At 31.7% G+C, this 24,304-nt stretch overlaps 7 protein-coding genes across 10 annotated transcripts; 5 read left to right on the plus strand and 2 right to left on the minus strand.

Moving 5' to 3' along the window:
* Positions 1-2,053: 2,053 nt before the first annotated feature.
* On the plus strand, positions 2,054-2,991 carry LOC107360251 (uncharacterized). Its single transcript, XM_015926884.3, has 2 exons — positions 2,054-2,279; positions 2,390-2,991. Exons 1-2 carry the CDS (start codon positions 2,213-2,215, stop codon positions 2,833-2,835), a joined length of 513 nt encoding a protein of 170 aa, XP_015782370.1. The 5' UTR covers positions 2,054-2,212; the 3' UTR covers positions 2,836-2,991.
* A 496-nt stretch (positions 2,992-3,487) lies between these two features.
* Positions 3,488-4,960, plus strand: LOC107360245 (uncharacterized). Its single transcript, XM_015926878.3, has 3 exons — positions 3,488-3,694; positions 3,830-3,946; positions 4,448-4,960. Exons 1-3 carry the CDS (start codon positions 3,613-3,615, stop codon positions 4,687-4,689), a joined length of 441 nt encoding a protein of 146 aa, XP_015782364.1. The 5' UTR covers positions 3,488-3,612; the 3' UTR covers positions 4,690-4,960.
* An 18-nt stretch (positions 4,961-4,978) lies between these two features.
* Positions 4,979-6,499, minus strand: LOC112538669 (uncharacterized). The gene is made up of 3 exons (XM_025160501.2): positions 5,690-6,499; positions 5,410-5,623; positions 4,979-5,347 (listed from the first exon to the last, which is right to left on the minus strand). The coding sequence occupies exons 1-3, from the start codon at positions 6,027-6,029 to the stop codon at positions 5,281-5,283; spliced, it is 621 nt and encodes a 206-aa protein (XP_025016269.1). The 5' UTR covers positions 6,030-6,499; the 3' UTR covers positions 4,979-5,280.
* A 372-nt stretch (positions 6,500-6,871) lies between these two features.
* LOC107360710 (BTB/POZ domain-containing protein 6-A) lies at positions 6,872-12,777 on the minus strand. Of its 4 annotated transcripts, none has more exons than XM_015927428.3 (4): positions 12,468-12,761; positions 11,443-11,717; positions 9,479-10,119; positions 6,872-8,550 (listed from the first exon to the last, which is right to left on the minus strand). In XM_015927428.3, the coding sequence occupies exons 3-4, from the start codon at positions 9,871-9,873 to the stop codon at positions 7,482-7,484; spliced, it is 1,464 nt and encodes a 487-aa protein (XP_015782914.1). In that variant the 5' UTR covers positions 9,874-10,119; positions 11,443-11,717; positions 12,468-12,761; the 3' UTR covers positions 6,872-7,481. The 4 variants fall into 4 exon arrangements, with proteins under 4 accessions (XP_015782914.1, XP_089124103.1, XP_015782912.1 ...); XM_089267977.1 differs by having other exon boundaries at positions 11,443-11,931; XM_015927426.3 differs by lacking the exon at positions 11,443-11,717 and having other exon boundaries at positions 12,468-12,777.
* Positions 12,778-16,621: 3,844 nt separating this feature from the next.
* On the plus strand, positions 16,622-19,169 carry Cog6 (conserved oligomeric Golgi complex subunit 6). The gene is made up of 6 exons (XM_015927458.3): positions 16,622-16,796; positions 16,893-17,108; positions 17,240-17,298; positions 17,362-18,730; positions 18,812-18,891; positions 18,965-19,169. The coding sequence occupies exons 1-6, from the start codon at positions 16,719-16,721 to the stop codon at positions 19,110-19,112; spliced, it is 1,950 nt and encodes a 649-aa protein (XP_015782944.1). The 5' UTR covers positions 16,622-16,718; the 3' UTR covers positions 19,113-19,169.
* Positions 19,170-20,719: 1,550 nt separating this feature from the next.
* LOC107360741 (uncharacterized) lies at positions 20,720-21,874 on the plus strand. The gene is made up of 2 exons (XM_015927459.3): positions 20,720-21,272; positions 21,402-21,874. The coding sequence occupies exons 1-2, from the start codon at positions 20,895-20,897 to the stop codon at positions 21,555-21,557; spliced, it is 534 nt and encodes a 177-aa protein (XP_015782945.1). The 5' UTR covers positions 20,720-20,894; the 3' UTR covers positions 21,558-21,874.
* An 828-nt stretch (positions 21,875-22,702) lies between these two features.
* On the plus strand, positions 22,703-24,291 carry mRpL15 (mitochondrial ribosomal protein L15). Its single transcript, XM_015927204.3, has 5 exons — positions 22,703-22,897; positions 22,984-23,150; positions 23,218-23,543; positions 23,612-23,778; positions 23,851-24,291. Exons 1-5 carry the CDS (start codon positions 22,799-22,801, stop codon positions 23,983-23,985), a joined length of 894 nt encoding a protein of 297 aa, XP_015782690.1. The 5' UTR covers positions 22,703-22,798; the 3' UTR covers positions 23,986-24,291.
* The last annotated feature ends 13 nt before the right edge of the window (positions 24,292-24,304 follow it).

The following is a 24,304-nucleotide window of genomic DNA, read 5'->3' on the forward strand; positions in this document are numbered from 1 at the left end:
CTTCACAAATCCTTTGGTGGTTAATCCTGATCTTTTGGCTTCAGGCAAAGCTAATAGTCGAGTTTAAAGTCATTTAATCTCTCTTGCCAGGCTTAAACTTTCTAAATTCATTCGTTTTAAATTCAACTCTTATTGTCAGTTAATCAAAGTTGCTGCTAAAAACAAACAATGACTTTATGCACAAATTGACACAAACACTGAACGAAAAATGGACATAAACTAGTGAAAATTAATTTCTTCAAAGTTTGGACTCTGTAGGCTCGTAGTGATATAAAAAATGAGTAGATTGTCGCTATTTAAAAGTTTCTCTGATCAACAGTTTTCGAGAAAATCGAGTTCAAAGTTAAAACTTCGATCGCATTTCGTGCAATAACGGAAGCAGCTTTTTTTATCAAATCCATTCCATTTATGTAACTTTTTATGGCAAACCAGAAAATTTACTTATTTTGAGAAACAAAAATTCCGATTTTCCGTAAAACGGATAAGTTCGATTTTCAGTCAAACCGACCTTTTTCTGTGACCATAAAATTTAGAAAGCTGAAACTTATTATTCGTTTATTAAAATTGTTACAGCACATCACGAGGTGAATATTTTTTTCATTTTATCAATCATTCTCTTGATTTTGGCCATTGGCCTTAAAAGTTTGAACCTTAATATATCGAGAATGCTAACACCTACAATGATCATTCTTGCACCAATCATTAAATTTCATTATGCACTTTAATTTGTTGAGATATGAAAGTATTCAGGATTCTACAAAAAAAGCTATAGCATTGTATTTCTCATGTTACCAGATTTAGCTTTATTTTATAAGACATGTTGTTATTCAAACCCAAGGCTTAGAAGTTAGAAAGATCTTCATCGTTAAATGAATTTTATGCTGTATTATATCATAACTTCTTGTAGCGCATAATAAAATCTAATGATTAGTGAAAGAATAATTATTGCAGGTGTCACAATTCTCGATATATTAAGGCTCAAACTTTTAAGGCCAATGGCCAAAATCAAGAGAATGATTGATAAAATGAAAAAAATATTCAACTCATGATGTGCAGTAACAATTTTTATATACGAATAATAAGTTTCAGCCTTCTAAATTTTATGGTCACAGAAAAAGGTCGGTTTGACTGAAAATCGAACTTATCCGTTTTACGGAAAATCGGAATTTTTGTTTCTCAAAATAAGTAAATTTTCTGGTTTGCCATAAAAAGTTACATAAATGGAATGAGTTTGATGAAAAAATCTGCTTCCGTTATTGCACGAAATGCGATCGAAGTTTTAACTTTGAACTCGATTTTCTCAAAAACTGTTGATCAGAGAAACTTTTAAATAGCGACAATCTACTCATTTTTTATATCACTACGAGCCTACAGAGTCCAAACTTTGAAGAAATTAATTTTCACTAGTTTATGTCCATTTTTCTTTCAGTGTTTGTGTCAATTTGTGCATAAATGTTACAATTGTGTTAGTTATGTTTTTCTAGTGAAAACTATGCTACTTTTTGTTACTATGCTAAAATTCATTGTATTAAAGCTCATAATAAAGTACAGATCAGTGTTATAGACTAGTGAAGCATCACCAAACGAAGCATCAGTGGCAGAGACTAATAGAGTACCAAAGAAGCACCAGAGAAGGACCAAGCTAAGGTAGGAAACGAATTTGAAGTTTGGTTTATTGACGAGATGTAAACAGTAAAAGCCAATATATTTCATTATTATCCTTTGCATCGATCGTCGGCTGAATGTTTTTACTGTCAGCTATTTATCGTAACTCAAATGAACATTTCATGTTATTGTGCCTTTTGTTATTCTTTTTAATTTGTTGATCGTTAGTTACATAATTTAACTTTGCATTGCTATTACTTCAGTTCAAAGGATTTATGAGTTTCCGGTATAATCAGCTTCGAGTGATTTATTCTCTGTGTTACTAACTATGATAATACCACTGACGGGCATGTTAATTATTATAATTTTTAGATGATTCCAACTGTTATCCAGCTCTATAGTTTTACCATGAAAGAAAGACCGAAAGCAAAGAAACTCATTTCTTCTTTCCAATTGTTGAGTGTTCAGTGTTAAATCAACAGCTAAACATTTGTGCAACATAAGTAGCCAGCTGAATTTGAGTCAAAACGTTTCAATTAACAAGTTACTTATAAAATTAAACAGACCACCAAACAATTTGTTATTAATCACATAATTTTGTTTCATCATGGCCGAGATATTTTCATTGATAGTGCAATTTTTCATGTCCATGATCTTCGGAGTCCTCAATTTAGGTAATGTACATTTTATTCAAAATTGTCTTGATTGATTAGTCTTTAAGTTTGACTTTGGCTCCATCAAATCTTTTAATTGTTTCTAATTTAAATGTTTAATTTTTCCAAAGGTGATGAAATTGGAATAAATGGGCAAAACGGGAATCCTGAGCGATTCAGAAGATCAACTTTGGATGAGATGTTACCGTCTTGTCGAGCCAATTATGACTGTGTTCCTCGATCAGCCTGTCAACAACCTGAGCTTTTAAACCCAGTTGAAAGGTCAATAATTAGCGCAACTTCGTGTCAGCCTGATTTTAAATCCAGTGAACCTTATGTTTGCTGTCCTAAGAAACCTGAACAATCAGGTCAACCCTCATCTCTTCCTGATCAATCAATGTCTGCTCTAAAGGTTGTCAAAGGTATGGGCGATAAAATGCTTCGCATCATGTTGGATCCAAAGAAAAATGCTAACCAGGGAAGTAAAATAGCAAGTCAATCAAAAAGTGACTCTGTTGATGGATACGATGGTTTCATGGACGAAATATTGTCAACTCTGGAAAATATGAAAAGCTGAACAACATCTAACAAGAAGTCAAAATTGAAGCTAAAAGCTTGACATCTTATCGATCGCAAGACATCGTCTTATGATCAACCAACAGTAGCAGTGCTAAGAGTAATAAAAAACTGTACTATCAAACAAATAAAAATAATAACCTTATAAAATCATAAATTTTGAATTGCTTTCTTTATTCACGAATCTGTTGAGCATAAACGAGTACAAAATCGAGCGATAAAAAGACTGTTTGACTGAATCGAGCAATTTTCTGAGCAATCAACACAAAAATATCAAATCTATTTGAACATTGTTTTCTAATTCGCTTTAATTATAAGTGTTAACAGGATCAGTTTTATTTTAAAGTGAAATGCAAAGATGAATATTTTTCACAATGAAGTTGACTTGATCAGTTTTGGATTGACGTACATCCAAAATGAATAATTATCAATCCCGAGTTAATTACATCAAAGGTTTTCCTCTACAATTGACATTGGCATTTGATTTGCGCTTTACAATAGCATTAATCAATGTAATTCTAAACCAGATTGTAATGAACTTTAGGCAATCACTAGTTTTGATTATCAATGAAACTGAGCAAAGGGACTGTTCACATGTAAAATGTAAAATGTTTTAAAGCGATTGGAAACAATTTATAAAACCATTTTTGAATCACAATCATATTTATTTCCTTGTTTCTAGTTATTTGATTGTCTTTCAACATCGGCTAACCGTAACTAAATTGTTTAATTTCGTGTTGGATATCATTTGATAATAAACTAAATAATAAGTAACAAGATGAATCCTCTTCAACTGTTTCTCGCCTTTTGCTTAGCTTATGGAGTCCATTCAACTTCAATACACATAGGCCACAGACAAGGTAACAAATCTACTTTTAATATGAAATCAAGATAATTAGATTCACCTTCAACAACGATGTGACAATTAATGTTGATAAAATCGTGAATTTAAAACCCGAAGAACAAATTAACCTGATTTTTCATTTCTTAACCAGGACATGGTGGAACCGAAATAATCGCCCAGCATTCATCTTATACCAATTTTGGACCACTTGAACCATTGATGCAACCAATCAGGTCCATGCTCCAGAAAACAACTGTAATGGCATGTGGTAAGTAATTTGATTAACTGTTCAAAATTGCCAAATGTTTAAACCCAAAGATTGTAACAGTTACACAGACAAGTTACAAGCTAAGCTAAATTGGGAATTGTAAACAAACATAAACATCTAAATTTTACTAACACTAAATTAGCTAATGACAGTTACTTCTAAATTTAAAATTTACACTCGGTCAAGTAATCACAAGTCAGTGTCATTTGTTTTAAGCTGGTAGATTAACCCTTCAGTTTCCAGGCTAAGTCCAACTACATGTTAGAGTAAATCTTTTAGTGATCAACTTGCCTGTTAACGGTTTGGGTATAACATAAGGTTGTATAAAATTATCAATATGAATGTATAAAAATAGCAATTCAAAAGGCTAATTTTCAAATCAATGAATCAACCAAACTCTAAGGATTGAAGTGTCTTATTTAAGCTGATTGAATCTAGTGTTTTAACCTAAACAGTTTTAACTTTTAACAATTTTTCCTTGTTTCCTTGTTTCCATCACAGATCGAACTCGATTATGTACTCATGAGATATTGCACAAGTCACCTTTTACCGAAATATTGGGACCTTATCAGTACCATGAAAGCCACAAGTCAATCTTTTCGGTAATGGAGGATCTTAACCCAGTCCATGTACTTTCAACTGCCGTGAAAGATTTCATTGCTGGAATAGCCAAAGCTGAAGGTGATATCGTGCTTGCGCCTCTCAAACCTTTCATGGATTTTGGTAAAATGTTCATGGGTTAACAAACCATTTCAATATTCAATCTAAATCCATGTTTTTAGATCAACATTCATTGTTTATCATGACAATTTACCTAATAACTAGTACAACTTTAATTGTTCTAGATAACCAGGAAATTTCTGGTAATCTTAATAATTGTGACTTCCCAACACTTTTATGATCCAACAGCCGATTTTGAAGATTTTCATCTTATGATTAAACTAATTTACGAAGCTAAAATGTCAATCAAGTTGATTATGAATGTATAATAATATAAATCTGGTTTCATTTTAATGATAATTTATTGAAATTTTAATTTGACTAAATCGGCTTCCAATTACATCGTAACATTTCAAGCAACTTTCGTTAACACAATACTTGAGAGGTTTGGTCAGCTTACAGCTAACCAGAATTGAACATCAACCTAAAGTAGTGGTCAAAACTCTTATTGTTGTTGAAATGAGAAAATGTTAATAATAATAATAATAATTGTGACATTGTTATCATTTTGAAAATTGAGTGACAAAAAGGGAATCACAATTTGATTGGCAAAAAAGAAGAAAAAATTGAGATTAATTTAATTTCAAATGAATCAACCCAATTGTTGGCTATCTTTATTGACCATTGATCCCTTCCAATGCAATTCTTCCATATTGTTCACCGACAACTGGGTGTTGGATTCTGAAATCGGAGAAAAGATAAATTGAGAAAATTAAGGTTTAAAACTGTTGAAAACAACTTACCTCACTGAAGCTTCCAAGCTTTTGGGCTTCTTTGCTTTAATTGAAACTTTTTTTGCAACGTTCAAGTCAAACTTTTGATTAGATGAAGCTTTACCGACAGGAACACCTGTAACAGCACTGGCTTTATCACCAATGACAGCACCCACAGGAGCAACGACAGGAGCACCAATAGCAGGAACAGAGTTCTTTTCAGTAGGAAATAAATGCCCAACAGCTTATGGAAGAGAAGCAAAATCAACAATGAAAATAAATCTACTTCAAAAGTAACAATCGAACTTACCTGCTGAAGCAACCTTGAGGAAGCGAGGATCAATTATTGATTGTTTTTGTTCAGGTTTTTCGATTACAAAATCTTCATCAGATTTGAATAAACCTTTCAAAGGGTTTCCTGGTAGGTATGACCTGATTTTAGAGGACATCTTGCTATAGCCAGAAATAACATCAGGGAATGGAACCTCCTGTAACATGCTGGGTTCAAGTGCATCCAAGACTAGTGGAGAATCAGTTTCAGCAAAAGAGGTACCAGAGATGGATGAGGCTAAGGCAGGAAACGCATATGAAGTTGGGTTGATTGACAGGAAGATGAGAGCAAGAACAGGTAACACTAAATTTGAAGACATTTTAGATGTGTGAGTGTGTTGTGAAGTGGGAATTAGAAGACGGGAATAATGTAGTAAATGAATTCAGAATGTTTATTTGACAAAAGAATGCCTATGACTCGAAAACTTGACTGTTGAACAAACAACTTTCACTGACCTTTTTATAGTCGCAAAGGTGACATCTAGCGCCCCTAGGATTTTAAGGCTATGAGTCCTTGCTTCACGGTTTCTAAGCAAGTAATTCGCACGAAGCCAGAAGATTAGTATTAATCCTCAGAGGATTTTTGAAGTTAAACCCAACGTTTTTATACATATGAATGTATAAAAATAGCAATTCAAAATGCTAATTTTCAAATCAATGAATTAACCAAACTCTAAGGATTGACTTCTCAGTTTTATGATTTAAAAGCCGATTTTGATGATTTTCATCTAATATGATTAAACTAATTTACGAAGCTGAAAAAGTCAATCAAGTTGATTATGAATGTATAATAAACGCTGAATGGATAATATGGATTCATTAATCTACTTGCTATAACAATTTCAATCTTATTAAAAAGTTAACTCTTATTACAACTTCAATTATTACAAAGGTGGAATTGATTTTAAAATGAAATCTGGTTTCATTTTTGTCTATTTATAGCTGAATGTCTATTGTTTGAATTGGCTGTTAAATGTTTATTAACTGCTAATACAATCTACAAGGCTATCAATAGAAGAAATTAATCGTAAAATTATATAAGGATTTATTTAACTTTCATTACCAACAGTTTCATAAATCAAATGAGCTTTCACACAATTTGACTGAACAATTTTACAATTAAAAAAAGGTTTTAGGTTTAAAAAATGAGTGGAAACACTGATTGGCAATTTAATGTGCATACACATTATGTTTATATTTTTGTTTAATCGTAATTTAAAAGAAGAAATAACAATCACAAAAAAATGGAATATTGAGTATTTAAAGGATAAAATGTAAGTGATTAAGATAATCAAAGCGAGAATAGACGATACGAGAATAAGCAATTTGCTTTGTCTGTTTAAAATAATTCAAAAAATTACAACAAAAAACAATGGAGTGAATCGTTTGAATAGCGCAGATAAAAATGATGAATAAAATTGTGGGTAACATTGTGAATGATTGAAAGGCTGCCAGTGATAACAGTAAACAATTCAGCGGGAAAAGTGACATTACAACAACAGATAATTTGATATTTAGGCCAAAAAGTGATCTATTGGAACGGAGACTGATTAAACTAGGTTTAAACTTAAAAATGAGGCTAAAATCAAGAGGTGAATCCATGTGCATTAGCGATATCGTTTTTCCAAATGTTGCCAATTCAATGATTTTAATTGCTTTTATCTTGATAAATAGATCGGTCGAGATTGAAATTTGACAACCGATATAAAATACGTGATCGATATTTGCAGTGCGTTTGGCTTTTTTCCAAGGCAAAATTAAGCTTAAAAGATTTAATCAAATATTCGAATAACGAATATCATTACATCTCCTAATCCGTTGAGAAACTTTTTAATTGCTGGCTTCTTTTTACGATCATAGCCATTGTCAGTTGATGAAGATGAAGATGGCGGTGAGACGGAAGCTTGTGAGGTAGACTTTTTAGGTGCTGATAAAGGTGTTGAAATTGGCCGGGCTGGTGACTTGGTGTTGGGTTTAATCCACTTTCGTTTAACATCCATTCGACGGCCAACCATGTAAGCAGGAAGACGAGTATCTGGATCAAGTAGTTTAGATTGGAGATAATTTTTATCCATTTCGGTGAGAATATCGGAAGCAAAAGGTCCTCTCATGAAAACCATCAAAGGCATAGTTAAATAGCGAACCGAGTAAATGGCATCTTTAAGGACTTCCATTCGATTGGGTCCAGTAATTTCCTTCAATTGACGTTGACATTGGCATATTGACCATCTTTCGATGGCTTCAAAGGCAACCAATTCATTCGGCAATTTAAGTGTGTCTCGAGATAAAATTTTCATTAAAAGGTCTCGATCAAGGTTACAGATGGCTTCAGAGGAAATGATGGATTCAGCAAACTCATCAAGGATACAGTAACACCGTGATATTAGCTCATTAACAAGATTTTGAACCATCTCAGTGGATCCATGAAGATCATGATTATGTTGATGAACTTTGTGATTTACAAATTGGGGTTGTTGTCCTTCCGAGCTGAGATAGATGACACTGGTAATTGAAGATGATCTTGTGACCCTTGATCCAACAACAGATTCACCCAAATTATCATTGTTATCACTAGTTTCATTAGAATCTGGATTATTATCATTGATTGGTTTATCCTTCAGGGTTGACATGGTGTTTGATTTTTTATCTGATTTTAATGGCTTAAAATCAATCTTGCTTAATGAACTGAGTATAAGTAGTACATTGAATTCCGTTGCATTGTTACACAGGAATGTTAAACAGATACTGGTCAACTCGGTCAGCATAAACTTGATGGAAAGTTCAAGTAAACTCAAGCAATGGGTAACACTGTTGAGAAGGACTTCTTTCTTGTAAATGTAACTGTTAGGAGAGAAAATCATAATAGAAAGATGAGAATCAGATAATCAATTGAAATCAATAAACGTAGACCACAAACCAGCTTGTTCAAGAGTAGAGTTACAAGCAAAACTGATATTCAAATGTATCTTCTTCAGCTTCTTCCTTTCTCATGAAAGCTGACCAAGGAAACTGTAATGGCTCAAAAGTCAATTGATACAAGGAAATAAGATGTAAAAATACTGACAATTAACATAAATGCAATGAATTTCCGCAGCAATTTTGAGAATAAATTTCAAGAAAGAAATTGATTGTCAGGTAAACAATTAACATGACAAATAGCTGTCTTAATGAGATAATAATGCTTTATTTACAATGAATCAAAATCATAATCAACCAAACTGTTATTAAAATAGTCAAGATACTCTAAAGGATTAAATTGAGTAAAAATAAAGGGTGACAATGATTACCTGAAACAATTAGGTTTAAATTGTGAAAATTACGATTCTCAACCTTGACAATGTTAGGTTATTAGTTCGGAAAAAAGGATAAAATTCAGTGAAAAGCATGACATAATGATTATAAATACAATGAATGAAAGGCTGAATTTTATACATTGAAGTTGTCATCGGTGGAAAAGAAGATCAATTAATCAAATTGAAATCACTCACTATTTACACAATGATGATTAATCATTTTGTTTTTACTTGGTTAAAGGAATCACTTCTAATAATGTTACTTTTTGATAACTAGAAATTATTATAATCAGTGAAATCATTACAATGATCATCATTAATTTTGAATGGGGAGAGAAAGGGAGAAAGTTAATGATGATTAAATTGTAATTTCATGAGAGTAAAAATTAATATGCGTTTATATTTAAGCGGTTTGTGATCAATGAATGAAAGGTGAGAACCTGGAAAGTTAATTAGTAACCAACAACAAATCTTACCTCATTAAATTATGAAGTGTTTCCGGGCGACATTGAATATTTATGATTGGCTTTGAATCGGAAGGTGATTTTTGCCGTTGACCAATTTGATTGACAATATCCTGAAAGATTGGACTGGAATCTTTGATTATAAATGAATGTCCCGGAAATTTGAGTCCATCATCTTCTCGATCATCCATGGTCACAATGAATATCAAGTCACTTTGCTCTTCACTGTTAAACAAAACCAAACCAGGACTTGGTGCGGACGGAGCTTCAGACCACCAGTCAGTGATTTCATTGTAATTACTGTCAGTGTTGTTAAAATTGTTAATGGTGATTGATCGATCTTGAGATGGTTGATTCAATGGTGAAGAAGAGTCCAAATCATTGGGAAAACTCATATTATCAATCATGTTATACTCATCTAACCAAAAGGTATCAATAGACAGATCAACTGAAGTTGAGTTTAGGTGTTGGTTGAGATGATAGCAGGGTAAAGGGTTAAAGTGGTGGTTACTTTGATTTCCAGAGTAACAGTTGAACTGCAAGTAAGATGGTGAAAATGGTGATAATATTTCTGGTTGTTTCTTGCGTTTCCTCTGGAAAGATGAACCTTTGATTGAATTGGCTTGATTTTGAAAAGCAATAGATTGAAATAGCTAAAAGAAAAGGAGAGAAAAATGAAAGTAAATTAGTGAGTAAAAGATGTGAGATTTTGAGTGAGAAAACAATCAAGTTAATTGCTAACTCATTTTTCGTGAATATGTGTGATGAAAGTGAGAACACATTTTTTTCCAAAGAGCTCAGAAGATCATATAGACAGAAAGCAGAAAGAGATAATGAAATGAGCGAAAGGTTGTTGAGGTCAATTAAGAATTAAGATTGAAACAACTCAGATTACATGCAACTATTTCCTTCATTTAAAATAATTTGATAGTAAATTTGTTTATCAGCAACTTTGAAATTGAGAAAAGCAAAACGCTTTTTTCGCACAACAGCCAGAGGATATTAAAGTTTAACATTGGCTTTCTGTAAATCATCAGACCAATTAACTCAAAGATGCAATTTGATTTTGTGCTCTTACAATAACAATCAAGTCTACTCTGCGTCTCAAGTTCATGTCGAACTGATCTATAATTATGGTTAATATTTCTCTAATTATCATTTGATTGAGCTAATGGATGCGATTGGTTAAGCTTGGTAAACAATTCTAGTAATGTAATATGAATAAAGACTAATTGTTAAATATTGTAATCTAATTGTTTGTGGGATTGAGATTTTGTTAAAATGCTTGCTTGAAGATTGCTTGAACCAGAGGAAATTTTTGTTGGCTTATTTTTTGGGTTCTTGGTTGAAAATGGTTTACTTCAAGGTGACAAAATTATCAGGAAAAATATGGCAACATCAGGGAGGAACAGGAAAGATTAAGAACATTACTCATCCAGTCATGAGTTTGGTTCCTAATCTCAACTGTAACATGATTATTTGACCTAATATTCAAACTTTACTCAGATTTACATTAGACATTTAACCATCAATGCAATTTATTGATTCAATGTTGTTAATTGGTGTATTTAAGCTGGCCTTAAGAGTTGAATAGACATCAATTGGGAAAAAATATTCTTAACATTAACCATAATTATAATAGCTTAATTAAGTGTAACTAGTGTTGGTTAGCCTATCATCGCCATTGAAAAAGGCTGAGAAAGATACAGAGTAAGGAATTATGTTAAGAATCTGACAAATCATTTTTAGCAAATATTAAATCTGGAATATATTGATTAATTATACAGTAAATGTTGGAATCAAGGTGAAAATGTTAATATACTTTTCGGAATTTTGATGATTGTGATAAAATCGAGAGTAATTAAAACGAGTAGAAAAGTTGATTTTGGTTGAAAATAAAATCCTCAAACTCAGATTTTTCAAGCATTTAAAATGGATCCGATAGTTAACCAAAGATGATGAAGAAAATGACAAACCTTGATTGTATGTAAACTGATGATTAATCAAATTAGGAGATGAATAAAAATAGATTGAAGCAACTTAATAGAGAAAATAAGATCAACAATGATTTGATGATTTTTTCCACAATCAAAATAACAATATGGTTATTATGGATGGTTCAGAAATCAGATTTGTAAACAACTGAAAAAGGACACTTGATGAAAAACTGGTGATAAGAGGGTAATAATAATATTACAGTAAAAATGATTAACAAGAATAGTAAATGGTTCCTTTGACTGGATTCTGATGCCTGTTTTTTTATGTTGTGTGTGTGTTTGAAACCAAAAAGGGTCAAAGAAGTAATAACAAATAATCAAAACAGGTAAACAATTTAAACATTGGTGGTAATGGTGAAGATAATGGTGATTTTGATGTTAATGGTAAACCCGATAACATTCCGTAAAGGTGAATTTGTTGGTGGAGAAAAACAAAATTAATCAATCACAAAGGTTAATTGTAATTAACTGGAAGAAGCAAAAATAACAGTTCAGACAGAGGAAAAATAAAGAATGGAATCGAGGACGGATCCTAAATATATATAAGGGACATTTCCTGGTAAATTGGTAACAACCATCTCAACATAATCACCATCTTCATTATTTGACTGAACCTTAGATCTATGCGCACGATCCTGTTAAACTCGATCGATATTTACTTCTGGCTTCTTTGAACATTTTCATCATGAGCTTCAGTTAAATAACGCACACACACTAAGACTCAATTGAAGAAAAAAATAACAAAACTCAAATTTACGCAAATGAGTAACTTGATTTGATTAGATGCCAAGTCAAGTCCCAATTATATGTATTTTACATTTTTCTCTTCGCACTTCTAATTACTTATTCTGACATCTCTGGCACAATTAAACAGTCACCACAATCAAATAGACACAAGCTGATCTTAAACTCAAATGTATCAAATCATTAACAATCATAGCAACCAGAAAATATAAAAAGAAACAAAAGAGAGAAAGATAGAAAGAGAAAAGCGAATCTCTTACCTTCATTGGTTTTCTGGTAATGACTGACTTTCCCGGTCAAATGTTTTATCCTTTGCTTGGTAACCAAATAAACCAAAAAATTCAAATTTAATTTATAACATAATAATTCACATTTTGACTCCGATTAATCCATTTGGTTTAATTTGTTGTTGATTGTGATATCTTGAACCACATTTAAAAAAACTAGAATAAATTTCGATAGGAAAATAATTGTTAATTAGTGGAAGTAGTGTTACTTAATGTTAATGTTACCGTTGTTTGTTGGTTAACCTGGTAACAAGTGAACGCTTGTGATTCGCTAACTCTTTCTCGGATTGTATCGGATTGGTTTGGATTGATTCTTTTACTTATTAATATTTTGATTCGGCAGTCAAATGGTCTGTGATTAAGTTTATTAACAACTCGATTTGACATAAACTTTGAATTAAATTTGCTTCCCATTTAACCAAAAATTCAAGTGTAATGATTTAATTTTGATTCAACCTTCCAACAATTTTACAGACTTATCCTTGGCCTTATCAAATATTTCGTGTACTTTCATTTCAGTGTTCATTTCCATCTTCATCTTGAAAGATCTCAGTTTTAGCTTTGAAATTAACTTTTATACTCTACAATTAAATTTGATTTGTTTTCTTCTTACACAACAACCATCATCTTAATCATATGTGCAGTTAGAGACGGTTACTTTCATCAATGACAACAAATGTACCCAATTGCTTGCAAAGATGAACGATATAATCAATTGTTAACAACTTGCAACGGTGATTTGATTAAATTAGATCAGCTTGTTCAAGTAGATTGAAAGGTTTTTTTTTAATGATAACCTGTAATTACAATCAGTTTTGGTTAAATTGAATACTTCAATCAACAATTAGCTTCTTGTATCTCAATCTGCTTCTTTATTTTCTGGTTAAGCTTATTTCTGATTGAACCCAAAAATATATTTTTTATATTTTCATTTCACTTTCCCATGTTGAGTTGTTATAATCAAACAGCTACAAACTTAACCTTAACCTTGTTATAAAACCACTACAAGAGATATCAATAATCAATAAAATTGACCGGTTAAAACATCGACAATTCAAGTTAAATTTGCGTAATTTGCCTCATAATTTAAATGCGGGATTCAGATATTAAACTCCGGTATGAATGACCAAGAAACAAGTTCAATATTACAATGTAACTACAGTTAGCGCATTTCAATGCTTTTACATAGGAAAAGTAATCAATTTGACTTCAAGAAACAACTAAAATTCAAAAATCAATTGTCAATTGTAATTTGAATCTCAAATAATTATCGATTTAGGATTAAACAAATACTTTATACTTAACCTAATCTTTCTAGTCCTGACAAATCCTACAGAATGTTTTGCTTCGTGTTTCAACAATCATTGAAACAATAATAATACAGTTTTATGGACGAGTGTTTATAATTTAAGTGTCGTTTTAAAACACTTTAAAAATCATTCGAAGGACCAGAATTAGTTGAAATGAGCCTTTCCTTTGATTTTTAGGTTTTTATTGATCTTGGATTCCTAAAGAAACCAAACTGAACACTTTAAGATTAATCACCTCAGATATAATTCATTTATTATCTATGGATTTGCCTTTGACCTTGTTTACAATATCTTCTGAAAAATACTCAGATTGCTTTTTGTCTTACAGTTCAAAATTATCATTTCATGGCAAGGTCAAGATTCCAAGGTAAAAGTTATTTTGGTAACCATTTGAAAGCAAACACCCGAACCTAATAAAACATCTCAAGTCCGTTATAATGATCTTGCTTGATTAGAAATTGATTGATTTTAGGTAATTAAATTGAGTCTATTTTTTCAATCAGTAGACTATTTGTACTCAAAAAACAAACATCTGGTTGAAATGATGTTTTCTGATACTTATAAGGATAATTTTAACACTTGCTGAATGTTTAGTCTTTTTTTTGTTTAAAATATTTTTACAATTCAAAATAATATCAATTGTAAATGGACAATCAATAGTTGGTCATATTTTTACTTCAACAGTAAACAAATTAAACATTGATTCCAAAGAAATGTTAAAAATATTTAAACTTAAACAACATACACTTATAATTATTAATGTTTTTACATCATTGAGACTCCATTGACTGGATCTAATCCTGAATGATTTTAAAAAGAGAACAGATTATTTGAATTAGTAATTGTGTTTTGTCACAGAAGCTCGAAGCTCGCCTTCTTTTCTTCCAACTCGAATGGACTGTAACCTGAATGGGCGTCTCGGTAATTTACCAGCTCTTAATGATCCACTGAAAAAATCATCTTCTTTGCCATTTCGAGTGCGAGGTAAAGATTTACATAATTTTCTGTCTCCTTGATTATAATTTACATCCGTTATTGTGGATTGATTTGTAGATGTTGGCATTGAAATGGACGAATTAGCTAATCCAGGTGATTCGTGTTGAACAATTGAAGTGGTCATCGATTTATCAAAATTACCAATCGGCTTTAAACTGTTAAGATTTTGTTGGCTATTGCTTATCATGTTATTTCCATTGGATAAATTATTTTTTGAGCCATGTAACCCAGTTAATCGATTTGGCTTGATTCCATTGATTGCTCGGGTGACTGTGAAACTAATATTTGTGGGACAATGTATCTGACAATGTCATTAATGATGAAAAATCACTGAATTTGTCCAGTAAAGTGTACAGTATCAATTGATATTGAAATAAATTTACAATTGAATATTAACAGCTGATCATTGATCTATTTTCTGACATATTTCTTCTTTTCAATGGCAAATACCGGGCGTTTTTTTTCATTTTACGCCTTCATGCAGGCATAACTCACGAACGGTTAATGCTACAGACTTCAGACGCGAACCATAAGCTTATCCAGATTGCACAACGATAAATTCAACTGCTCAAGGTTATTCAAGGTCAATTCTTTATTTGACATCCTATTGACATTGAAAGGTCATTTTCGGAAATCGCAAAAATTTTCTGACCCGATAGTGTTAGTTACATGTTCATAACTCATACTGACTGAAGGATATGGGTGATCCCTTAACATTCAATTGATCAGGAAAAATTCATTCCATTTTTCCAATGGTATGAGTTATGAACATTTAACTAACACTATCTGGTCAGAAAATGTTTTTTAATTGAAAAAAAAGAAACTTGTATTTCTCGTGTTTGATTGTAACTTGATTTCAACTTTACTGTCATCATTTGCGGTTTGGATTACATCAGTTTTTCAACTCTCCAAGTGGACAACATTGAAGGAATCCATATAGACAGCAATATCTTTTCTCTTGAAAACTCAAATATTGTAAATTGTATTGACAACTGTTACAAACAGTGTTAATGGAAACCGCTTCTGGATTATACTGGCCAAAAGATGGTAAATAGACAACACTGATTGAAATTAAAACTGATAAAATGGTAGACAAATTGCCTGCCATTTTATATGATGAATTGAAAAAAAACGTGAGGGAAAGCTGATGATATGAGCAATTGACTGTTCGTTGAATCAACAGTTCAAAGTAGATAAAAAGTAATGGATATCCTGGAGGGATAATGGTCACCAATATCCTTCAGTCAGTATGAGTTATGAACATGTAACTAAACCTATCGGGTCAGAAAATTGAAAATGACCTTTCAATGTCAATTAGAGGTCAAATAAAGAATTGACCTTGAATAACCTTGAGCACTTGAATTTATCGTTGTGCAATCTGGATAAGCTTATGGTTCGCGTCTGAAGTCTGTAGCACTCACCGTTCGTGAGTTATGCCTGCATGAAGGCGTAAAATGAAAAAAAAACGCCCAGTATTTTAACCATTAAATTTTGTTTAATTTATTGATCATAAGTTAACTTTTTAGATTATACTTAATGAATAATTTGCATGAAAAGAGTTTTCATTTTCACTCTACAGTTAGTTTGAGGAGCGAAAATGCGTTAAGCGGTTTTTTCAAATTCTATTCACATATTGTCTGACTTTGAATTGATGCAAAAGTCTTCGTTAATTTTTGTGCGTAAATGCTTATCAATAGTGGTTAAATTGTAACTGTTTAACGACTTAAGACATTAAACAAAATCACCAAATACCTTTACCTAACCATATTCCCCGCCACTCTCTACGCAGATAAAGCCCCGCCCCACACAGCAGAAACTTTCAGATTGTGAATCTGTAAATAACAACAGTATTTTCCAATTTTTATTTATTTGTTCATATTTAGCATTATTTAAATTAGTTATTTTATAAATCTTCGACATGGATGGTTCAATTAGCAATACTATGTTGAATAAAAAGATTGCCAAATTGTTGGAATCTGATTTGGATCATGACAAGGTAAATATGATTTATTTCATCTTTATTTTTCTTTTGAAAAATCTATGATTGTGTTTGTGGCTAATATTTCGTTTAATTAACTATTTTAATCACCAGGAAACCTTGGAAGCTGTCAAAATATTGTCATCATGTTTCACAGATAATACCATAACAATCCGGCGTAATTTGAGCAACACTCTGGAAAAGAGAAGCCTTGTTATTATTGAAAATTTTCAGTCCTGTTTTGGAGAAATTAAAAGGCTTATGGAGAGCTTACATCTAGATCTCACTTCCATGAATCAAAGCTGTCTACAAACAATGAACAAAATCAAGGTAATCTATTAGACGAAATTTGTTAGGCTATATTATCGAATATTTATCACGAGTCGATGATTAAAACGCACATAGTTAGAGTTGAATATGTTTGTCTGAAATTTTAATTCTTACGTTTTTCCTTTTATTAGAACTTGAAAACGAAAAACCAAAATTTACTTGAAAAGACTCATTATCTCAAAAATGAAAGGTTTGTAAATTAAACCATTGTCAAAAGTCTGATCATTAATTCTATGATTTTTTTTCATTTTAGGAAAACTGTTGATATTCAGCAAGCTATTGTAGATAAATTTTTGGACAGATTTCATCTTAAACCTCATGAAATTGCAATATTAAAAGGTTTACCTTCTAAAGAGGATCCACACCAACCTCTACCTATGACCGAAACATTTTTTGAATTATTAGGAAAATGCCGGCAAATCCACGAGGATTCTAAAATATTACTATCGTCTAGTCAACAAACAACGGGAATTGAAACAATGGATGCAATGTCAGTTTTAGAAGAAGCAGCGTTTGAACGACTCTACAAATGGACATTAAATGCTCTTCGTTCATTCAACCCTGATTCAATGGAGATGAACAATTTACTGTTTAAAGCAATCGGATTCATATCTGAAAGAACTGTTCTACTCAAAAACTGTCTTGATGAATATGGCACAATACGTAGAGCTGCGGTTGTACGTAATTTAATTGATGCCTTAACCAGAGGAGGTCCTGGAGGTAATCCACCTCCATTTGATCTCAACTCTAACGATCCTGTTAGGTATGTTGGAGATATATTGACATGGGTTCATCAAGCAATTGCCTCCGAAAAAGAGTTATTAGTTCAACTTCTTCAGCAATGTGACCCAACAACTTTCAAAGAAATTAACCCCATTAAAACTTCACTTTCATTCATCATGGAAAGTCTTAATCGTCCTATTAAAGCTCGAATCGAACAATTATTGATGTCTGAGCCGAGTTCAACTAAATCTCATGGACCACTAGTTTTGTTTAAGATTAAGAATTTGATAAAATTTTATTCAAAAGTTTTCTCAACAGAACTTCTACCCGACTCTCAACTTGTCTATACAATGGTTGAAATTGATTCCTTAGCACATCGAGTTTTCATTAATAGTTTAAACTTTCATTGTGCCTACAAATTGGGTAAATCAGCTGATGGTGATAATGAACAACCTCCTATTGACTTGACTCCAACTGATTCGTTAATGCAGACAATTTACCTAATTGATCAAATTTTGTCATTCCAAAACTCATTCATATTATCTCCTGTTGATCGCCAAGAAATTATGATTACAATGGTAAATGTGGTGATTAAACCTTTAATACAAGCATGTCGAGTTTGTGCTGCTAAACTACCTGGTCTTGAGATGTCCATATTCCTGTTGAATTGTTTTCACGAAATTTACCAAATAATTTCTAAATGTGAATTTGTTGATGAATTTAAAGAAGCTCTAGAAAATCAAATTAACGACTACCAAACGAGTTTAATCAATGAAAATGCCTCTAACATTATTACCTATTTTGGATTAACTGCTGTTTATTATGCTATAAAAAATGAAGCCAATCTGCCTTTATCATCGATCACTGGTTGTGACGCTTTAGCTTTACAGTTTTGCTCTGTAAGTTTTCACAAGCATTTCAAATGTTTACATTTTTCACACCAATCATTAATTTCCGTTCTTGATTTTTATTGTCAACAGAAAAAAGTCGATTTCTTCTTGGCAAAACCGGACAACTTTCAACTGCCTCAATTAAGCTATCTCAAGAGTGTGGAATTAAGGTAAATATTTTTTGCTTGTTGACTTATTTTTTGTTCATGATTCAGCTAATTTCTCTTGTATTACTGATTTTAGAGACAACATCAAACGAAAATCACTCGAGTTCCTTTGTCAAATGTACCGTGAAATATACGAGGCAATAAACAAAAAAGAGAATGAATATGATGAACCAGAATCTTTGTTAACCCAAACTCCAGATCATTTTTCATCAATTTTACTTTAATTTATTATTATCGAATATCAATTAAATTCAATTCACATTTAGTGAGTATTAAATCAATATTATTCGTTCTCATTTCCTTCGGACTTTTTCCTTCACCGGCATTTATTTTTTCGTATTGTTTTTATTTCATCAAACAATAACTTACTAATTCAAGGTATAATCACAATCTATAAAATTACATCCGATGCTTGATTGATTGGAATTAGTCACTTTTGCCAAATGAAAGTTCATAGCTTCAGTTCTTAAGATACCCGATGGGCAATTTGTGGTCTGAATCTTTGTTTTGAGTAAAACTGCCTAAACAGTCTCAAATTTTAGAAACAAACTCTCAATCGCAAAAGACATTTTTGTTTTGAAAACCAATGGATCTAACGCTAAGCTCGAATTTGAAGAAGCTTTAATCTGCGCGAAGATTAACATTTTTTCATTTGGTATAAGTGACTGATTCAAAAGGTAAACTCAAGGTAAAATCCAAAATTTCCATTAAATCTTCCAGCTTTGCTAGCTCTTACTCGCAGCTTTAGTCGTTAAGATGATTAATATTTATGAAAAATTATCTATTATTGATTTAATTAAAGAAAAGAAACAGAAATGTTTACTTCAATATTAAGGCAAATGCAATGCTTAATGCAATGTCAGTCGCAAGAAAAGTTGAAGGATCTTTTTGATTATTACTGATCCAGGATTGATTTTTGTTACAATCTTAATTATCGATGAATGGACTTAACTCTGATGAGCGATGTTAAATTGTAATACATTCATCGTACTGAGTCTTTTTAGTATTTCAATTACCAATGATTTAATGAAAAATATGAAAATTTTAGTCATTAATGAGTGTTACTTTCATGAAAAATTTTTTGCTATGAGGAAGTTTGTTTAAACTTGAGTTTTCATTTTCACTGCAATTCCAATTGTTACAAGTTGAGTGTACTTCAGTCAAATAACAGCTGATTGTAGATGGAAACATTTTGATCCTATTGTTTGGGTCAAACAATTTATAAAATGGTAACCCGTTAGATTAAACCGAGCGTTAATCATGTCAAGGAGAAAGGATTGTTTAATCAAATAAACAGGACCAGGCTTAACAATAGTCAACAAAGAGTCATCATAATAATTGACATTTTTATCCCAAAAGTAATGTTGAAAACATCAACCCTTACTGTTCCAAACGACAATAAACAACAACAAATGGGAAATGAACAGTAATAACACTAATCTAGCAATGATAATGATGATAATCAAATAAAAAAGTCAAACAATGATCAATAATCAAGTAAAACTTCACAATTAGAAGCGCAAAAATATCGTGATATTCAAATTTTATCCATCAAAATGACAGATTAATATTCATTGAAAATTTTCCTTGACATCAATACAATGCACATTACAATATTTGAATAAGAACGACTACAACTTAGATTTCCCCCTCAGATTCATCTTCTTCTCACCATGGCACTTAAATCTCCTCCTTTTTCAATCGTCCAGCATAAGATCTTTCTCCCTCTCTCATGATAAACTCACTTTCTCACTCTGTAAGGTAAATAAAATTAACTTTTGCTTTCATTTATAACGAATAGATTCGCTTTCAGTTTGATTCAAATCAAAGCTGTCTGGTCGAGAGATAACAACAGCTCTTCTGGTAAACTTACAACGATTGACTGTTAGATCATCGGTCGAAACCAAGACAACAGTAACCAGCTTACTAAGAACCCAAACTCAGCTTTTGTGTTACATTTTGTACATTGTTTTTAACAGTTTGTTACTGATTTTTGTTTTTTCATCATGTTCCTAATCAGTTTGTGTTTAATTGTTCTAGTTGTTAACTCAAGTAACTGTGCTCCTCAAGCTACACCTAATAGACAAGGTGGCTTCTCTGGTCAATTGCAAGGTCCACCTCAACCACCTCAAATAAACTGGGGTAAATGTCCACAACTGGAACCAGTAGAGAGTGACAAAAAGGCTAAAGCAGATATCATTAGTTCTTGTTTAAAATCAATTGCTCTTCCCGAAAATATGACCCAAGAAACGGTTGAAAAACATCGCACTGAAGTAGCCAGATGTGCCTTAAATGCTGAAAATTGGTTCACTGAAGATGGTAAATATCGATATGACAAAGCCGAGAGCGAAATAAAAGCCAAGAAACTGTCTCAAGAAGTTGAGGTAAGACCATTATTATCATCCTCGTTACCTAAATCATAAATGATAAGTTATTGTCTTCTAGTCTTTAGCTTTGAATGCAGTAATAATACAATACTTAAACTTTCTTCTTGTTTTTTTGTATTCATTTAGCCTCAAATTTTACGTCAACATGGTGAATGTCGAAAAGAAGCCGAGGGACAATTTCCTTCTGGAATCGCTCAAATTCAATTGTATCAAGCTTGTATGGATTACCATATCTCTCAAATCTGTGGTATTACAATTGTTGGACCCTCATCACCTCAATAGTCAAGTGAATCGTCAAGTCCATTGGATCGCTCAATAATTTAACTTTGAAATTGCCTTTTAGATCCCATTAACCATTTTTTTCCTTGTTTATACACTTAAAATGCTCGAACCAATTGTTCCCATCCTTTCGACCATTACAATCATTGCAAGGTTGATAGTTGATGTACTAATCCATTTTGTTGGTAAATCGGTTAAACAATGTAATTTTCCGTAACTTGTGTTGACATTATATATAATAATAAGCTGTATACTGTTTTTTGCAAATCTTTCATTTTATAACAACATTGAATTTGTAATTAAATAGAAATTGAAGGAAAGTATTGAAGTTTATTTTTGATTGATTTGTACTTATTGTTATAAACAAAAGGTGCTTGAGTTACCAATCAAAACAGTGTTAAGGTTAAATTTAGATTTTCTGAACAATTGAAAGAAACATTGAAAAAAACTTTACTATTACTGAATTCATCAATGTCGATTGATTGATTCGGATTGTATTGCTTCCCTTGCTTTACTTGGATGCTGTTTATGAATGGTTTTTCAAATGAACAATCAAATTCAGTTGTTCATGAGGTTGTAGGAAATACAACCTCAACTCTCTTCATTATATTTGTGAATTACTTACATTCTGAAGGCTTTCATAAACTGTTTGATTTGCACTCATGAAGCATTTACACTCAGTTACAATTGATTTAAAAAAACAAATCTGTTGACAAAATTCATATTGAAGTTAAGGTAAACTAATAATTTCCTGTTGATTATCACAATGTTGAACTATGTGAGCAATTTATTTCTTTAAACTTCAATGCTATGAAATAGATATAGATTAATCTAGCTTGGTGAAATAATAATGAAAAAAGCTAATAATGGTGAAAGAATGGAAAGTTCATTTATTTAATACAATGTGTATTCTGCACTGGTTTACTGACAAAACTAAGAACAATATAAACAGATGATAATTAGTATGGTTTTACATCTAAAATTTGTTACAATTGTTAATTTAGGAAATTAGGGTTCATTTAGGAATGAAATAATTGATTATAAAACGAAACTCGTTAAAGTTTCTCAAGCTTACAACTTGTTTAGATGTTTCAACTTGGAACCAAGCTGGTTGCCTGGTAACCTTAAACATGTGTGATATAATTCATAAAATTTTATTTACAACTTATGATTTCTTTAATGTGTTTTGTCTGATCATTTACCCGTTAATTGTTGATTTTTAATTATTAATTTTCTCGTTTAAAATGGGGTTTTCGGTGGCCGAAAAAGCTCTACATATTTTGCGCTATATGCCAAGAGTTACAGCTAAAAACTCTTTGACGTCTCCAATTCACCCTCGAAGGGTATGACTATCATTTATTTTTCTGTTTTTATCCCTTAATTTGATGCAAATTTCTAATCTTTAATTGTTGTTCTCTGATTTCTATAGAGAATCTATCCCAGAGGACAATATGCTCGTGGAGGAAGACTTCATTATCCAAATAAACACTATACACAATATCAATTATTTCCACCGGCAGGCTTTGTAAATGATCCTAAATCGTCGTCTTTATGGTTTATGAAAGTTCCTGTCACTAATTATTATAAAGATGTATTGTAAGTTAATATTTTTCATCATAACCAGACAATTTAGTCCTAATATTATTTCTCTTTTCTTCTGCAGACATCGAAGACAATACCCACATTTTTCGCTCTATTCAATTCAACTTTCTATTGATCTTGGAAATCTTGACCCTAATGAACCCATTGATCTTACTTCAATTTGTAGATGCTCAAATTTTAGATTGAATCCATCTGATAATCATAATGGTGTGCAATTAACCGATCCTGGTTTAGATTTATTCAGCTCTCAGATTAATATTGAGGTTCAATATGCAAGTGAACAAGTTATTGCTGCTATTGAAAGAAATGGAGGAGTAATAACTACAGCTTATTATGACATTGGAAGTGTCATCGCCTTAACTGATCCAAAAAAATTTTTTGCTAAAGGTAAGAATAATTTTCATTCATATATTAACTTATATCATTTTTTGTAACTTAAATTTATTCTTTTTTAGGTGAACCTATTCCAAAAAGATTGCTCCCGCCTCCTGATTGTATCGATTACTATATAAATCCTAAGAATCGAGGATATCTTGCAGATCCAGAAGAAATAGCAAAAGAAAGATTGAAATTGGCTCAAAAATACGGATATACTTTACCTGATTTAACAAAAGATCCCAAGGTTAGTTTATTATACTAATAAAATTATCCATCTTTTTGAAATAATTTAAATTTCATCTTTCTCAATTTCCAGTTCAAGATGCTATCCCTTCGAAAAGATCCGCGACAAGTTTTCTTCGGATTAGAACCTGGATGGGTGGTGAATTTGAAAGATAAAGAAATTCTGAAACCAGTTGATGTAGCTTGGAAAGAATTTTATAACAATTAGTCATCATCTTTACATAGAAAGCAAACTATGTCGATAACTGGGTTAGATCTCATCAATAGGTCGGCAACTTGATCTTAATGTCTTCTATTGTAGTCTGTAAAGAGTTTTGAGCTTCTATTTGCTGAACAAACATGAAACCTTCTGGACTCGATATAAGTCGCGGAAGTTTGAAACAGAATGCTGTTTATTGCCTTTTCGCTATCGAGGTTTGCATCGAGATCATTTCAGAATAAACTACCAAGTATAAATTGCCTTTTTCTTTGTAAATTAAAGACTTAATTAAAGTACACAAATTTTCATGCTAAACTATTATTAAATA

Source organism: Tetranychus urticae, chromosome 2, assembly GCF_039701765.1.
Source record: "Tetranychus urticae isolate SD_2017Ah chromosome 2, NJAU_TeUrti_SD_1.0, whole genome shotgun sequence".
Lineage (NCBI taxonomy): Eukaryota > Metazoa > Arthropoda > Arachnida > Trombidiformes > Tetranychidae > Tetranychus > Tetranychus urticae.

Bases quoted from the DNA above. Each gene is read 5' to 3' on its own strand.
- LOC107360251 (XM_015926884.3), top strand. From the start codon at position 2,213: ATGGCCGAGATATTTTCATTGATAGTGCAATTTTTCATGTCCATGATC. The intron at 2,280-2,389 runs GTAATGTACATT...ATTTTTCCAAAG, and splicing joins CTTCGGAGTCCTCAATTTAG to GTGATGAAATTGGAATAAAT.
- LOC107360245 (XM_015926878.3), top strand. From the start codon at position 3,613: ATGAATCCTCTTCAACTGTTTCTCGCCTTTTGCTTAGCTTATGGAGTC. The intron at 3,695-3,829 runs GTAACAAATCTA...TTTCTTAACCAG, and splicing joins ACACATAGGCCACAGACAAG to GACATGGTGGAACCGAAATA. The intron at 3,947-4,447 runs GTAAGTAATTTG...TTTCCATCACAG, and splicing joins AACAACTGTAATGGCATGTG to ATCGAACTCGATTATGTACT.
- LOC112538669 (XM_025160501.2), bottom strand. From the start codon at position 6,029: ATGTCTTCAAATTTAGTGTTACCTGTTCTTGCTCTCATCTTCCTGTCA. The intron at 5,624-5,689 runs GTAAGTTCGATT...CTCTTCCATAAG, and splicing joins CCTCAAGGTTGCTTCAGCAG to CTGTTGGGCATTTATTTCCT. The intron at 5,348-5,409 runs GTAAGTTGTTTT...CTCCGATTTCAG, and splicing joins AGCTTGGAAGCTTCAGTGAG to AATCCAACACCCAGTTGTCG.
- LOC107360710 (XM_015927426.3), bottom strand. The intron at 8,551-9,478 runs GTAAGATTTGTT...CTCTCCTAACAG, and splicing joins ACACTTCATAATTTAATGAG to TTACATTTACAAGAAAGAAG.
- Cog6 (XM_015927458.3), top strand. From the start codon at position 16,719: ATGGATGGTTCAATTAGCAATACTATGTTGAATAAAAAGATTGCCAAA. The intron at 17,109-17,239 runs GTAATCTATTAG...TCCTTTTATTAG, and splicing joins AAACAATGAACAAAATCAAG to AACTTGAAAACGAAAAACCA. The intron at 18,731-18,811 runs GTAAGTTTTCAC...TATTGTCAACAG, and splicing joins TAGCTTTACAGTTTTGCTCT to AAAAAAGTCGATTTCTTCTT.
- LOC107360741 (XM_015927459.3), top strand. From the start codon at position 20,895: ATGTTCCTAATCAGTTTGTGTTTAATTGTTCTAGTTGTTAACTCAAGT. The intron at 21,273-21,401 runs GTAAGACCATTA...GTATTCATTTAG, and splicing joins AACTGTCTCAAGAAGTTGAG to CCTCAAATTTTACGTCAACA.
- mRpL15 (XM_015927204.3), top strand. From the start codon at position 22,799: ATGGGGTTTTCGGTGGCCGAAAAAGCTCTACATATTTTGCGCTATATG. The intron at 22,898-22,983 runs GTATGACTATCA...TGATTTCTATAG, and splicing joins CTCCAATTCACCCTCGAAGG to AGAATCTATCCCAGAGGACA. The intron at 23,151-23,217 runs GTAAGTTAATAT...TTTCTTCTGCAG, and splicing joins AATTATTATAAAGATGTATT to ACATCGAAGACAATACCCAC.